This window comes from Benincasa hispida, chromosome 5 (genome assembly GCF_027475165.1).
Source record: "Benincasa hispida cultivar pf3 chromosome 5, pf3_genome.v1.1, whole genome shotgun sequence".
Taxonomy (NCBI): Eukaryota; Viridiplantae; Streptophyta; class Magnoliopsida; order Cucurbitales; family Cucurbitaceae; genus Benincasa; species Benincasa hispida.
The window spans coordinates 855,159-871,272 of NC_143482.1; the positions used below are offsets into that span (position 1 = coordinate 855,159).

Below are 16,114 nucleotides of genomic sequence, written 5' to 3' on the forward strand. Positions count from 1 at the left end.
TTTGTAAGTTTCTCAATCGTCTAAAAACAACAACATTCAAGAAGAAGAAAAATTATTTTTCTTTTTATTCTCTTTTTCACCATAAAAACCATAACCACCCACTAAAGTGGTTTGAGAGAAAAAAGTGGGAATATTATTCAAAAAATAATAATATAATATAAATAAATATGACAACTAACTTATCATATTATATTTAAATTAAATTATATGTTATATCAAATATAACATATAATCTATAGTTTTAATATTGTATCACATACAATATAAACTATAGTTTCTTTTCTCTATTTTATGGCATCAATAAATCTCATTTATATTAAATTTGACAACTATGAATCACATTCATAGAAAATATATTTGAATCTCATGCAAATATTTATTTCCTCCCATTTAGCTATAATATATCACGTACATTATGACAATTATATCATATATAATTGAAACAATTTAATTATATCATATATAATTAAATCTCTCTTATTAATTTGAATAATTCAAATTAACCCAAAAATTAATTATTAACTAAATTCTTTTGAGCTACTAAGGGGACCTCATGGACCTGTAACTTGAAGCTCCAATGGTACATGAATAATTAATTAAACTCTTTAATTACATTATTCATCATTCGTTAACTGTCGGGCACTCCATTAAAGATTGACAGTTGCACTCTTCGCACTACAGATATATTTCTATGTCCATTGGATATAACTAATCAACAGTACGATGATCCTTCACAAATTGCTCGTAAGTACAGCTGGCCAAATTATCGTTTTGCCCCTGTAGTTACATCTAACTCCTTAATACCACCGATCCCTCTAATGAATAATAGATTATAGTCCCACTATGGATAAACCCCTTTCGGGCCAAGAGAGGGTGTGGCGCCACATGATTCAAGACCTGTAATCAGCTCTTAAGGGAGCAATTTATCTACTTACCCCTGCTTCAGGGAAGGAGTGAATTCCATCTTGTGTAGTTGTATTCCCAGCTCCTCAATCAGACGAATCCCCAAAACTGTAGACTTATTGAGTCGGCGATCTGGCCACTTCCACCTATACAAAATTAAAGGACCGCCCCCATAGGCAGAAGTTCCCAACTCACTCAGGATTCAGGTCATGTTACCTATGGTCATCCTGGTGAAATTTAAGTCTCTATTATGAACATCATTATATAATGAGACTAAACATTTCGTAATCCGGTCTTATACAAATTTTTTTGTATAGAATATCCCCGCTCACATGTCTAATACATGAATGATCATGATCAGATTATTTGTAGCACTTTACAACAATTGTAACACTAACAAAACAGGCCATACTCGTAGTGTCACTAGGATAAGGTACCCAACCTTATCCATCTACTACAGACTATTTAGATTATCACTTAAAAATGATCCACCCGTATGTCACCACATATATATTTAAGTTACATCGATAACCTTGGATGTTAGTTTAGTGGTTTGTGGTTAATACAACTAAAATATCACATATTTTATAGACAATGTGAATAAAATATCATATATTTTATTAATCATAGAAAGAGATTGTTCAGTAATGTTTACAAACTATAAGACCTTACGAGATTTAGGACATCAACCCTAATAGTTGACCCCTACCCTGTCTCTCTCCCTCACTTAGTCAACTAAGTCTAACTACTGGATAAGTCTGTCACTGTCACATCTGAACCGAGTCGTCGACGTCCGCCGCTCATTCGCACCAAATGACTTCATCGCACACTTAACCCTTAAGATCTATGAAGTCACTGCCTTCACAACACCGTCGGTTGCACACTGTCTGCTCACCCACGTTGGGTTTATTTGTTTGACGTTACCAGTCGCTACTTTGTTCAGCCTTCGAACGTTGCGAATCGTCGATGTCTCTGTCTCTCTCTTGGCCTTTGATAACTTGTAGAAATACAAGTTATTTATGTCGTTTTATTTAGATTATACGGCAAAAATAAGGAAAAGTTGTGTCGACAGTATAGAAATTGGCTTAGAAATATGAAAATGGTATCGTGAACACACCCGCTAACTCCATTGCGATGGCGAAATTGAATGTCCAAGTCTTTGTTTTGTAAGAAATAGGTCACCAGATGCAACAATCGCTCGAGGACAAAAATGAACAATGCATCCATATTGCATGCGACAATCGATCAAGAACGAAAAAGAATGTCGCATCATCACAGCATGCGACAATCATTCAAGAACAAAGAAAGAATAACGTAATTGCAATGCATGCGACGATCGATCATGGACCTAAATGATTAACGCATTTCCACTGCATGCGGCAATCGACAAGAGATCAAAACAATTACACCGCATGCGGTGATCGATCGAAGATGAGAAAAGCAACACATTCACAAGGACTTCTGACAAGTGTACAACTTTTCTGTTGTATGATTTTGACAAATTGATCGTGGAGCAGAGCGGACATTTCCACTATGCCATGGCAGGAATTATCAGATTTTCAATGTGGGACCACTAATATAGAAGGATCCAAGGTCTATAAATAGCTTCCTCAAATTCAATGAAAAGGAGGCTGGCCTGAAGAGATAATCCAGAGAAAATCCGGGAGAATGACGAGACAAGACTGAAAGGTAAGTCTCCGAGCATGAAATTATTTCCATCCCCGAAGAAGAAGCTCTGTGTAAGAGGTCACTTCTACCTAGAAAGCAAACCTAAGAGGGAAGCTTTCCACTCCATTTCTTCCACACGCCGACAAGCACAACATCTCCGGTCGGGATCTGTGTCAAGACATTAACACTCTTTTCATATTTTTTTTTTTTTATTTTCCAATTCATCTATCTTTAATCTTTCATTCACCATCTGTAACAAACACTGATTTCTATATTTTAATATCATTCTACACATTCATCATCCATTTTCTTCATCATGTGTAACTAATCCCCTGAGTAAAGGGGAAGGATTAAACGAGTAAGTTAATCCTTGTTAAGGAAATCGGTTGAGTTAGCTAAAGCATGCTCAACGACATCTTCACCTATGAGAGCAGAAGTGAAGATGTTATTCCGCCTATCGAAAGAAGGTTGGAAGAATGTGTTAACTAAAGGGAGAAGTATTTCTAGAGGTGGAAACAATCTTGCGTTCATCATGTTCATCTATGTTTCACCATAGACATATGAAAACGCGGCCGATCACTAAAAGGTGTAAGCCAAGGGAAAGCGAAACCTTAGTTGCGTCCTCAGCAAGATTGATGAACTTGCGATGTCCTTTCCCTCGACCCATTCTCTTTCTGACTCACTTCTTAAGACTTGCCATCGTATTCATTAGATTCTTTTGCACAACTTCACAGCCAGTCCTCAACTTGTATATTAATAGTTTAGTCACTTATTTTATCACCGTAATTTACTTTATCGCATTTTATTTTTCAGCGCCTTTTAATCTTTACCGTAATTTACTTTTCATCGCAATTTACTTTTACCGCATTTTACTTTTCTACAAACCCAATTCATTATTCTTTATTTTAATCTGTCGTATATACCACATTAATATCGCATTAATTACAACAATCCTCGTGTTTGACCTCAGATCACTCTGAGAAACTTACGTTGGAATTATACTTGGTTCCAGCGTAAGAAAACTTGAGACATGCACTACACGAACGCATACTACGAAGCATTTGAGCATCATGCATACATTTAGAATGTAGTATCGCAATATTATAAGTCATAGCGCATAAGCATAAGCATTCCATTTTTAAATCTTTACAAGTTTTTGGCGCCATTGCCGGGGACAAGAACTTGAATCATTCATCAACGCATAAAATTTATCTTTACAACCTTCCACATAAATCTCCGCCGAAAATCATCACTGACGTCCGATTTGTGTCCAGCACCAGTTTCGTTCAGTAGGGTGTTGTTGTTGGGTCTTGCTGTTGACAAATCTCGTTGGTTTGTGCCACTTTTTGTCGAATTCTTGAAGTTAGGTGAGGATTGGCTATTTTGGATAAGTTTTAAGACCTTTCTTGGAAATATGAAGTACCCACTAGTGTTGGTTTCAATTTTTTGAAACCCGTTGTGATTAGATTTTGGATTCAAGACTTGGAAGTCATTAACGTGTTAATCATTTAGTGTTGAGGACCATCTTCAAGTGATTGCTTGGTAAGTATTAGAATGTGAAGTTTTTTTTTTTTTTTTTTTTACTATTAACGGTGTTGTAATTTTGGGTTATAATGCCTAAATTTATTTGTTAGTTTTTTAGGCTTGCCATTGGGAAATGTCGAGTTGGTTTCAAACTCAACCATGCTTTGGGTAAGTTTAGAAATTCATGAGTGAAATTGTCTTTGGAAGCAAAACTCTAAATACTTAAGTTTGGTTGTGATTTTATGTTAGGAGTTCAAGCCAAGTTTACTTTAATCAAAGAAGAAGGTTATTTGCTAATTGTTAAGCCATAAACTCGAGGTAAGTGATTTACTACTGGTTCACCCTTAAACCCCAAGTTGATGTTAAGATCGTGAATACACTGAATGCATGCTTCCATTATGAAGAAATGATTTGTTATGATGGACTGAAGAATGGATTATTAAGGTTTTCTGGAAACCTATAGTTATGTTACTGAGTTTGTAATATCGTGTTCGTGGTTTGATACAAAAATTTGGATGTTATATGTTGCACGCTGGAATAATGGTGATTGTTAGCACTCCTATTGGGATGCGTACATCTCATTTTTTTTGTGGACCTTCGAGTTCACTTTTCATGTTCATATTCCAGCGTCCCTACGAGATCGCCATCTATGCTTATGATGTGACTCCTCCAGAATCACTACCTATAAAAGTGTGCTTTCGAGTTTACCCTTTATGTTTATGATACCTGATGTACACTTGTGTCTCGATGGGAAGACTAACAAGATCACTTAGTGGGCCCATTTTAATACTCACTTTATTCTCAACATGTTGTTTAGGTAAAGGGAAGTATAGAACGGTGAATGACAAAAAGAATCCATGGTCGAGTCTTTGGAACTTGACATCGCTTCTACACATATTTTCTCCAATTTTTATGTTTTGGGTTAGAAGTCAAACATTCAAATTCTTTTTTTTTTTTTAACTTATTTATTTACTTATTCATTCATTCATTCATTTATTCATTCATTTTAAATAGGAGTTAGGAGTAACCCGAACCATGAATTTATGTTTTTATTCTCTTGGCGCATCACTTAATAAAAGTGTTTTGTTTCTTTTACTTAAGTTTGAAAAAGTCATATTTTCACAATATGCATACATGTAGTAACGTCTTTACAATATGTTTAGAAAGTCGGATTGTTACAGATGGTATCAGAGCGGAACCTCTCCCAGTAAGATGTGGTTTCAAGATGAACCAAACAGAAGTTGGTGAGCATGTAATGACTCTAGTTTACGAGGGGTACATGAATGAATCGAGATCATGTTCGAAATGAGAAGGTTCTTAAGGACATGAAATTATGGTTGAGAAAGGCTTAAATGAAACTGTTAACTATTAACATGCAGAAGCAATTAGGATTTTAAGCGCTCTAACTACATTAATTTTTAGGTTACAAGCATGCATGTTCATAAATATAGAGATTAGGGTTTGATAGCACAATCTTTGTAGAACTAAAAAATCCAGCAATCTCTCCTTGAATTCTGAACATGAACTATTCGTAAACTACTCACTATAAGATTTTTTACCTGTTTCGATATTTTTTTCCCGACGCATTCATTTTCGTTTGCATAGGCATATATATCTTGACGAAAATTTAGTGTGTCAGCCAAAATTTATGCCGACGAAAATTGGAACTTATTCCGACAAAAATATGTATGGGGAAAAGTCATTAAAAAACCCCTTCTTCTTCCCCCTCCCCCTCACCCCCCATCGATTCCCTCCTACCTCACTATTCTTTCCTTTTTCCTTCCTCACACCACGAATTCACCTCCTCCACCCCTACTCTTCATTTCCCTGTTATTTTCCCTTCCCCCTCCATTTTTTTACACAAACGGCCACTGCTCCAACACCGAACGCCAATGCACACTACCTTCGCACGCCGTCACACGCACTGGTTGGTTCTTCTTCTCTTTCCTTTTTTCTAATAAATATTATTCGTATGTTGTGTTTGTATTATTATTCGGATAAAAGGTTTTGTTTCAGATTGGAATTTCAGATTGGAATTAGGATATTCATTTGTTTATGAATGAAATTATTCTTCTATCTTTCGTTTGTATGTGATTGGAAATAATGAAGGATGAATTATTTATGTATTTTGGTTTTAATTTTGTACATGAGATTCATTTGTTAATATTCAAGTTTAATCTTTCCTTTTTATGGTTATAATATGCTTTAAGTTTTAAAATGGAATTGCTAAGGATATTTAAAGTAAATTAACTTGATTCACACTTTTTACTTGCTAGTGTTAAATCATCGATTGACCCAAAAAACTTAAATCGATAGGTAAAGGTAAAATTGATATCATATCATCTAAAAAAACTCTAGTAAAGAGTCGTTTTGTTTGATTAATTAAAAAGATTGTGAGGAAAAATGAAAACTTTGAAAAAAAAAATTAGAAAATGGAAAACATTTACCTTTTAGCTTCATTTATTTAGCTTTTATCAATAAAGATTCACGATCACGAAAATTTGACCCTTTTTCCTTACTAATGTTCTCGTCACATGCTTGATGCAGACCGACCCTTCTGTAAAGTAAGAAGGTACACTGGAAATGTAGTGATTTCTCTCTTGTTCTCATCATAAAGGCCAAAACTAAGAGATAATGAAATATCTCCTTCATATAGCCAAAACTTAGACATGCTTTATTCATTTGGTTCAACGATGAATAAAGATTGGATTAAGCTTAAAGATAGATTCTCAAAAGAGTCCATTGATGGAGTTGCACAATTCATGGAAGTGGCAAAGTGTCATGTAAATGGAGAGGGGAAAACGAGATGTCCATATAAAAATTGTGAGAATTCAATTAATACTAAGGTTGAAGCGATTGTTTTCATCAAAATACATTGTGTCTAAGATGCGATGGCATAAGGATAAACGAGTTGAAACCAATGGTGTGTTGTAACATCTAGCTGATGCTGAAGGGTGGAAATATTTTGATAGAGAGTTTCCTAAATTTTCTTTAGATCCAAGGAATGTTCGGTTAGAAAAATGTCATGTTGAAGTCAATAGTTTCGGGTTTTCAAGATCAATTGACTGAAATCACAAGACAGTTAGCTGCGCAACAAAAGCAAAGAGATGGATCTTCAAACAACTTGGTACGTTATGACAACTTTCAGTTTTTGGTTACTGGATTTAGAAACTTAATTTGGTTGTTATGTGGCTATCCTGCAATTATAGTAGCCACTTCAAATATGAGCATTTTAGTGGATTTAGGAACGTCATTTATTTGTTGTAATTATTTTTTAGATTATCTAGAAGCCTAGTTGTGCACTTTAAAGGAACTTTGTTATTGAATTTATTTGTAGGGATCCAAAAGTTGAATTATATGCTTCTAGGACTATCAAATGACGGGTTTAACCTTGAAAGAAATTTAGGAGGATTTAGGGGGGATGGATTCACTTCGGCACTTTCTATGCATTTGTTGCTACTCTCGAGTTTAAATGGCATTTAGGTGGAACTAGGACACATTCGTAGCTTGGAAGGGGAGGGGAATGTATATGTTGTAATTGTGTTTTAGATTATTTTGAAGCCTAATTGTGGACTTTAAAAATAAATTCTTGGCTTATTTACAGGGATCCGATAGTTGTGGAGGTTTAAAGGGCGTTTATTTATTTGTTTAAGTGGATTTACGACATGGCCGTAATGTGGGGGAGGGGTTCACGTCTTTATTATAACCATTTTAATCACTTTTTAGATAGTAAAATGATTAGTTGTGGTGTTCATGTTTTAATTATGAACATTGACGACATGTTTATAGCTTGAGAGAGAGATCATTTCTCATCATTTTAAACATTTTTGTTTAAGTCTTTACTGATTGTTAAGATCTTTTTGTGCATTTTTCTTTGTTTATTTTAAGAAAGTTTTAATAATATTTGTTTTTCCTATTTCGGGTTGTTCATGTAAATTTTTAAAGATCATTTTTTTTAATTGCGAGAAGATTTTGTGAGATGATTACTTAGTTTGGTTTAGTATCTCACTTATTTTGGCTTAGGGAAGATTAAACTTTTTTTTGTATAGGGGATTTGTAAAAAGTTAGAAAAGCTCAAATTTAATTGTATATACAGCTTTTGTTCGTAGAATTTTATAGTTTGTATATTGAATATTAGTTTTATTTTTAAATATATAAGCTTACTTTTGTTATATTTATCCCTAATTGATTCGTTTGAAGACTAATTTTTGTTTGTGATAATTAGGTATTAAGAAAATAAAAAATTTGTTTATTTAATTGTTACAAAAAATATAAAAAATTATAAACAACTTATGCCAACACAAATAAAGGTTGGTAGAAATCTGTCTATTGAACTGAAATTTTGTTATTTAGGAGTATGCTTTTTCCGATGCAAATTGTATTTTATTGAGGAAAAACATATGTCGACGCAAACAACTGTGTTGCCAAAAATGGTATTTATGTCGACGAAATAGTTTTCGTCGAAAGGAACTTCTCCCGATATGGATACGTCGACGATTATGCCGACACAAAAAAATGTGTTGGCATAACCTATCCCGACGTTTTTAATACTTTGTCCAATATTTTTTTGCATGGGGAAATGTGAAAATTCTTGTAGTGACTATAGGAGTCCTCCCTACTATTATCCGACCTTGAAACGGATTGTGGGATCCAAATTGATATGAGATATAAGGAAAATTTGAGGATAGTAGAGTTTTGGGTGTGAAAATTTTGAAAAAACTAAAATTCTTCAAAAATCAAATTTTGCATGAAATTTTTACAACTATTAAAAATTTCTATTTATAAAAGAATTCATGCAAAAATGAATTCACAAAATTTTGACACAAAAAACATGCAAATTACGTGGGTAATTAAATGTATACTCAGTGGGTTTTGTGGGATAACCCACCAACTTTAAATTTCCATTTAAATTTGAGATTTCATAAATTTCAAATAAAAAGATTGCAAGAGTCCAAAAATTTTAATTTTAAATTAAACTAATTCTAATCATTAATTTAAAATAATAATTAAATAATTAAATTGATTTAATATCAAATATTAAATTAATAAAACACCTATCCCGAACTCGAATCCCCATTATGTATACAATATTTAAATATTTTCAACTCTCCAATTTGTTTAATTCCGCAACTAAATGTTAATTATATCGCATATAATTAATTATAATTCCCCAAACCGAATTTGAACATTTCAAATTCTCTCGATACATTGTTTTAAGGTTTAGTCCGTTATAAATTAGCAGGGGAGCTCATTGACCTAATTAACCAACATTCGTTAACTATCGGGACACTCCACTAAAGTCCAGTACCTGCACTCTCTTCGCTGTAGATATATTTTTGTCTACTTGATTCGATCATGATTAGTAAGTCGATCCTTCCTAGGTTGTTCATAATTACAGTTGGGTCAAAATTATCATTTTACCCCTGTAATTACATTTTACTTCTTAAATCTCATTGATCCTCTAATGAACAATCACTACAAGAAATCATACCTTTCCAATGCTTAAAATAATCGAAAAATGGTAAAAAAAATGCGTCGGGAGATCCATTCTCGACGACGTATCGGTCATCGGGAGTTGGGTCGGGAGAAGTCTGTAGGGAGTAGAAGATGCGCAAAGCCTACCGTCGGGAGTTGGACGCAACTCCTGATGGCTCATATATGGCGTTGGGAGTTTGTGAACAAACTCCCGACGCATTATATACGGTGTCAAGAATTTATGCACTCCCGACATATATATTGTAATCGTTGGGCCAGCGGGCGGGAATTCAATTTCAAATTTAAATTTGATATTTGAACTCCTGACGGCTTACCAACCGTTGGGAAATAGTCATTGTTTAAAAAGAAAAAATAGTTTGTAATTTGTAATTTTTATTTTCTTTAATTTAATTTTAATAACCTATAAAACATTATTAAGCAACTCAAACATATTCACATAAGAAATAAAACAAACAAACAAAGTCCATACTATTTTTTATTACCTAAAATAGAGAGCAGTTACAAGATAGTTTAAAAAGAAATATGTCTTCACAAATACATAAAAGAAATAACATAAAACAAAGTCAAGAAATATGTCTTCACAAATACATAAAAGAAAGAACATTAAGACAACATCTGGAACATAGCATCTCCAACAACATTCCAATCTCATTTCCAAACAGCATCCTACAACAAAAAAAATAAAATAAAATAAATAAAATCCAAATGTCATAAACTTCCAGAAACAAACAAAAAACTCCAAGTTCAATTCCAAAACGAGTATAACTGATCTCAACGCACCCCCACAACATTCAAACATCATAAACATCCACTAACACATAAAAAAAACTCCAACTTTCCCCTCAAAACAATTATAACCAAACTCACCCGACCCCCCACAACATTTAAACTTCATAAACATCCACAAACACACACAAAACTCCAACTTTCCCCACAAAAACAATTATAACCAAACTCTACCCATCCCTCACAAGATTTAAACTTCATAAACATCTATAAATACATACACACATGCACAAACTCCAATTCACCCCCCACAACATTCAAACTTCATAAACATCTACAAACACATAAAAACTCCATGTTCAACTCCAAAATCAGTATAACCAAACTCAACCCACCCCCCACAACATTGGAACTTCATAAACATCCACAAACACACAAAAAAACTCAAACTTCCCCCCCAAAACAATTATAACCAAACTCAACCATCCCCCACAACATAAAAACACATCAAAATCCAGTTGTTTGGCAACCATAATTGCAAAATAGGCAACAATTTATTATCATAAAGCCACTAGTGAGACATAACTACTTCGCTATCATAACTGCAGGATAACAACATCTTAGACAACTAGATAATGAAGTAATCATACCTAATTCGATGGCTATCCTCTCTGTGATCATATCATGCCTTCAATCATTTTTTTCAATTCTTCTATTTGTCTTGTATGATCCTCTCTCATTTGTTTTTAACGTCTTCAAGTTTTTTAATCCTTGATTTAACTATTTGAAAAAATTGGTTTTCAATTCCCCCACCTTCCTACTTTCCGTTCTGAGTAGATGACGAACTTGATGAGCTGCTACCCCTTCTTAACTTAGGTTTACGGCCCCAACCTAGGCCTTTTACAAATTTGGGTCATCTATCCAAAACCATCTCACTGATTTTATCCCCTATTAGTAGTTGAAAACCTTCTGGAGTGGGGTTAGATTGTAATTCTAACATTTGATTATGCACATATTAATTAAGTGTGTAAGTACAAACAACTTAACTTAAAAATGAAAAACAAAATGAAAATAAACCAAAATTGGTTACATGTGCATCCTTAACTGCCTGATTCATGATCTAGTTTATTATGTAGATTCTGGATATTTATCTGATCTACGTAAAGTTATATCTCGAACATGTTATCTATTGAGGATCTGTTATTGTTGGGTTTTATATCCTAAAACTCGTGGTTTGTAAACAATAAAACTTATTCTGAAAATTCAATAAGTTGTTATTGAATATATGAATTGCTTATTTCATTTTAGAAAGAAATCCAATAAACTAAAAGATCCATGACTATTACATAAGTACTTGAACTTTATGTGGAGACATAAAAGTTGATTAGGTTCGAGTAAATAGTCAAAATGATCTATAGTATATGGATAAGGTTGGGTGTCTTATTTTGGTAACACTATTGGATGCGGCTCACTTAGTAGTTGTTACAAGGAGTTGTAAAGTGCTTCAGACGATGTGATCCTAATTCGTACGTGTTGTGACATGAGGAGTGGGAGCGTCCTGTGTAATGGGTTTGTACAAGATCATACCACTAAATTAGTTACCTTACTTTATAACACTGTTTACTGTTTTAGACTGGCCATTTCAAAGTGATGACCTAGGTAACTTGACCTCAATCCTGTGCTAACTATGAACTATTGTTTATTCGGGATTATCCTTAGATTTACATAGGTGAGGGTTGGCTCAACAGCGTCGGCTTAATAAACCTCCATTTCACGGGTAAGAATGGGTAGATAGCTGGGGACATAGGGTGCAAGATGGAATTCACTCCTACCTGCTTTCAGGGATAGTAGAGAGGTTGTTCCCTTAAGTGCTGACTCCATGTCTTGAACAAGGGGCCCCACCCTCACATTTGCCCGAGAGGGACCTGGTTTAGTGATTGGATCATAAACCAATTGTTCATTAGAGGATTATTGGGAACTTAAGGAATAAGACGTAATATCGGGGGTAAAACTGTAACGACCCAAATTTCTAGCATGTTCCTAGGACGCTACTCTATGCATGCATAATCTTGGCAATACATTTCTCGAAGAATAATTAAATAAAAGAGATAAATTTTTATTTCATTAAATAAAGCTTAAATAAATAAAGAAGAGAAATCCTAGAAATATCGTTCGGGGTACCCCTAACCCAACTTTAAAATAAATCAAGGAATTAAATCAAGGAATATTTCATAAGATTTTTAAAATGCCTAACTCCTAAACCAGACTCTAGTACATGAAACTTAAGTGCAGAAGTAATAATTCGTCCAAATAGTCAGGTCACGGAGCTCTCTTGTCATTCGTCGGTCTATCTTTACCCTTACCTACATGAAAGGAAAGGGATGAGTATAAAAATATACTTAGTAGGCGACCCACTACTAGGCCCATCAATGATCTGTTAGTCTTTTCATTGAGACAGAAGTGCACAAGGGCATCATAGGCGTAGGCACAGGCATAACATAGGCATAAGGGGTGAACTCGAAGGCACGCTTTCATAATTGGTAGCCCCGGAGGGCACAATCATAAACATAAGTGGTGGTCCCAAAAGGATAATGTACATAAGCATATGGTGCAGGCCCGGAGGCTCACAACATGCGATGTGCATAGCCCAATGGCAACACTAACAGTCACTGAAATCTCATACAGACATAAAGCATTCATCCAACATCATAAATCATGCTAAAACTACGCAACCGTTTACAATTCATCCATCCATATACAGACATATAAAAAAATACATTCCAATTAGAACCAGTGGTACGCATGCTTAAGATCGAGGGCAAACCGTTAGTAAATCACTTACCTTGGGTTTAGGCCCACACAAAAGAAAATGGATAGCTGAAACTTCCTCCTAAATTAGCAAAGGCTTGAGTCAAAGCCTCTGACACCAACCACAAACACAATTCAATTTTTGGGGCGAATCCCCAAAATCCAAACAATTAATTCAGCAATCCTCACACAACTTACCCCCAAAACTTGCCCAAAAAAAAAACCAATGAAGGGTTTGGCGGCTACTACAATGCCTTAGAACCTCTACTTCGATCTTCTGATTCTACATTGGACTAAATGTCAAGCCAAGATTTCACTAAATAGCTAAGATCTTCCAAGAAACCTCAAAAGAACTTACCAAAACAATGTTATTCTTACCCTACAGTACGCGAACAGAGGCCATATGAGCAGGTCGACGTTGTACGGACGACCACTACCGCGGGTGTCGACGACCTTGACGACGATGGTAGGACGTAGTAGAGATCAGCTGCGGATGGCAAGACTCTCGTCTTCACGGCGATAATGGCCTGGTTGAAGTCGACGGAGGTCGTCGGTGCAAGTCTAGAACGACAAGTTAAAGCAGGGATGCGAGGCGTTGGTTGCGGCCGGACGAACGCGGCTCTGGATCAACGACGAATGGCGACGCCTTCTGGTGCGCGATCAACGGCGGCTACGGCTAGGCGGCGGGCTCCTCGTGCGGCTGGAAGAAGAAGAAACTTGGAAAGGGCGCCGTTGGCTGGAGAAGGAGAAGAAGATTTCCTCTTTTTTTCTTCTTTTTCCTTTTTTTCTCTATGCACACTTCCCGATGTCTTCTTTTTTAAAATAACCAAACCCTTAACCCTACTTCTTTTAGGAAAAGGCAAAAAAAAAAATATATATATATATATAACAACCCCAAATTTCCCTTTTTCCAAAAAGAAAAACTCAAACCATTAATAAAATATCTAAGTGCCTAAACTTTGGCCTTGAATTTAAAAGAAACGATTAATTCCACGAACTAATTTAAATCTTATCTAGATTCTAGGATGTTACAAACTTTCGTCCTTAAGAAACTTTCATCCTTGAAAGTTATAGTCCTGAAAGAGCTCTGGATGCAATGTTCTCATCTCATCCCCTCACTCCTAAGTTGCTTCCTCAAACTGATGATTCTGCCACAGAACCTTTACCAGTGGCATCTCCCTGTTGCGCAAAACTTTCACCTCCCTGGCCACAATTTGGCAGGTTTCTCTTCGTAACTTAAGTTTTCATTCAACTGCAAGGGCTCAAAGTCCACCACATGAGACGGGTTCATTAAATACTTCCTCAGCATGGAAACATGAATGACATTATGGACTGCGGAGAGAGTCGGTGGCAAAGCCAAATGGTAGCCACAAAGCCGACTTGCTCTAGGATCTCGAATGGCTCTACAAAACGGGGACTTAGCTTACCCTTCTTTCCGAATCTCAGGACACCCTTCATTGGCGCCACTTTAAGGAACATTTTGTCACCTACCTCGAACTCAAGATCTTTATGCCTAACATCAGCGTAATTTTTTTGTCTACAATGTGCTACTAGCATTCGAGCCCTGATCTTCTGCAAGGCTTCATTTGTCAACTCCACTAACTCAGTTCCTATCAGTTTCCTCTCCTCAACCTCCCCCCTAGTAAACAAGAGACCTACAACCTCTACCGTAAATAGCTTCAAATGGCGACATGCTAATGATGGCTTGATAGCTATTATTATAAGCAAACTCTGCCAAATGCAAGTGGGAGTCCCAACTCCTAGAGAACTCTTGCCCATGCGTCTGGGGGTGAAAGGCTGTACTGAAGTTTAACCACGTCCCTAAAGCTGTCTGGAGGCTCTTCCAAAAATTGGAGGTGAAACGAGGGTTCTTGTCAGACACGATTGACACTAGCACACCATGCAATCTTACTATCTCCTTCATATATAGCTGAGCCCACTTACTCACCGCGTACGTGGGCTTCCCTAGAATAAAATGTACCACCTTGGTGAGCATGTCTATCACAACCTAAATAACTGAGAAGCCCTTCGCTGTCCTGGGAAAACCCGTAATGAAATCCATGGACACGCTCTCCCACTTCCATTCTGGCACATCCAATGGCTGTAGCAAACCTGTTATCTTCTGCCTTGGGGCCTTCACCTGTTGGCAGACTAGACATCTGTTGACATAGTCAACTATCTCCCTTTTCATATTGGGCCACCAGTAATATCACTTCAAGTCTTGGTACATTTTGGTACTGCTTAGATGCATTGAGAATGGGGAGTTGTGAGCTTCTGTCAACAATTCCCTCTTCAGGTCATCATTTGCCAGAACACATAACCGTCCCTGATACAGAAGGCCCTGGTCCACCGACATAGAAAATTCACTAGCCTGAGCTGGCCCTACCTGATGACATTTCTGAACCAGGTTCGGATCACCCTGCTGTGCAACAATAATCCTTTGCCTCAAGGTTGGTCGTACTGTCAACTGAACTAGCTGCAAAGTAACTTTTTCCATTGCCACTGCAATCTCTGCTTGCTCTAGATCCTTACACAACTGAATTTGCCTAGTGATCAAGGAAACCAAATGAGCGGCCTTTCGGCTGAGGGCATCAGCCACCACATTCGCCTTACCTGGGTTGTAGAGGATCTCGCAGTCATAGTCCTTTACCAACTCGAGCCACCTGCGCTGCATCATGTTTTAACTCTTTATGGGTGAAGAAGTATTTCAGACTCTTGTGGTTGGTGAAAACCTAAACCTTTCCCCATATAAGTAGTGCCTCTAGATCTTCAGAGCAAACACCACTATCGCCAGTTCCAAGTCGTGAGTAGGATAGTTTCACTCATGTTTTTCAACTGGCGGGAGGCATATGCGACCACTCTACCATGTTGTATAAGCACACAACCCAAACCCTTCTTAGAAGCATCACTGTAGATCACGAAATTCCCAGAGCCATCTGGTACCATGAGAACCGGTGCTGAAACCAACCTCTGCTCCAGGTCCTAAAAA

The 16,114-nt window shown here is 36.2% G+C and overlaps 1 protein-coding gene across 1 annotated transcript; it reads right to left on the reverse strand.

Annotated features, from left to right (window-relative positions):
• Positions 1-15,334: 15,334 nt before the first annotated feature.
• On the reverse strand, positions 15,335-15,802 carry LOC150035825 (uncharacterized). The gene has a single exon (XM_090313952.1). The coding sequence runs from the start codon at positions 15,800-15,802 to the stop codon at positions 15,335-15,337; it is 468 nt and encodes a 155-aa protein (XP_090170078.1).
• Positions 15,803-16,114: the final 312 nt, after the last annotated feature.

Bases quoted from the DNA above. Each gene is read 5' to 3' on its own strand.
- LOC150035825 (XM_090313952.1), bottom strand. From the start codon at position 15,802: ATGATGCAGCGCAGGTGGCTCGAGTTGGTAAAGGACTATGACTGCGAG.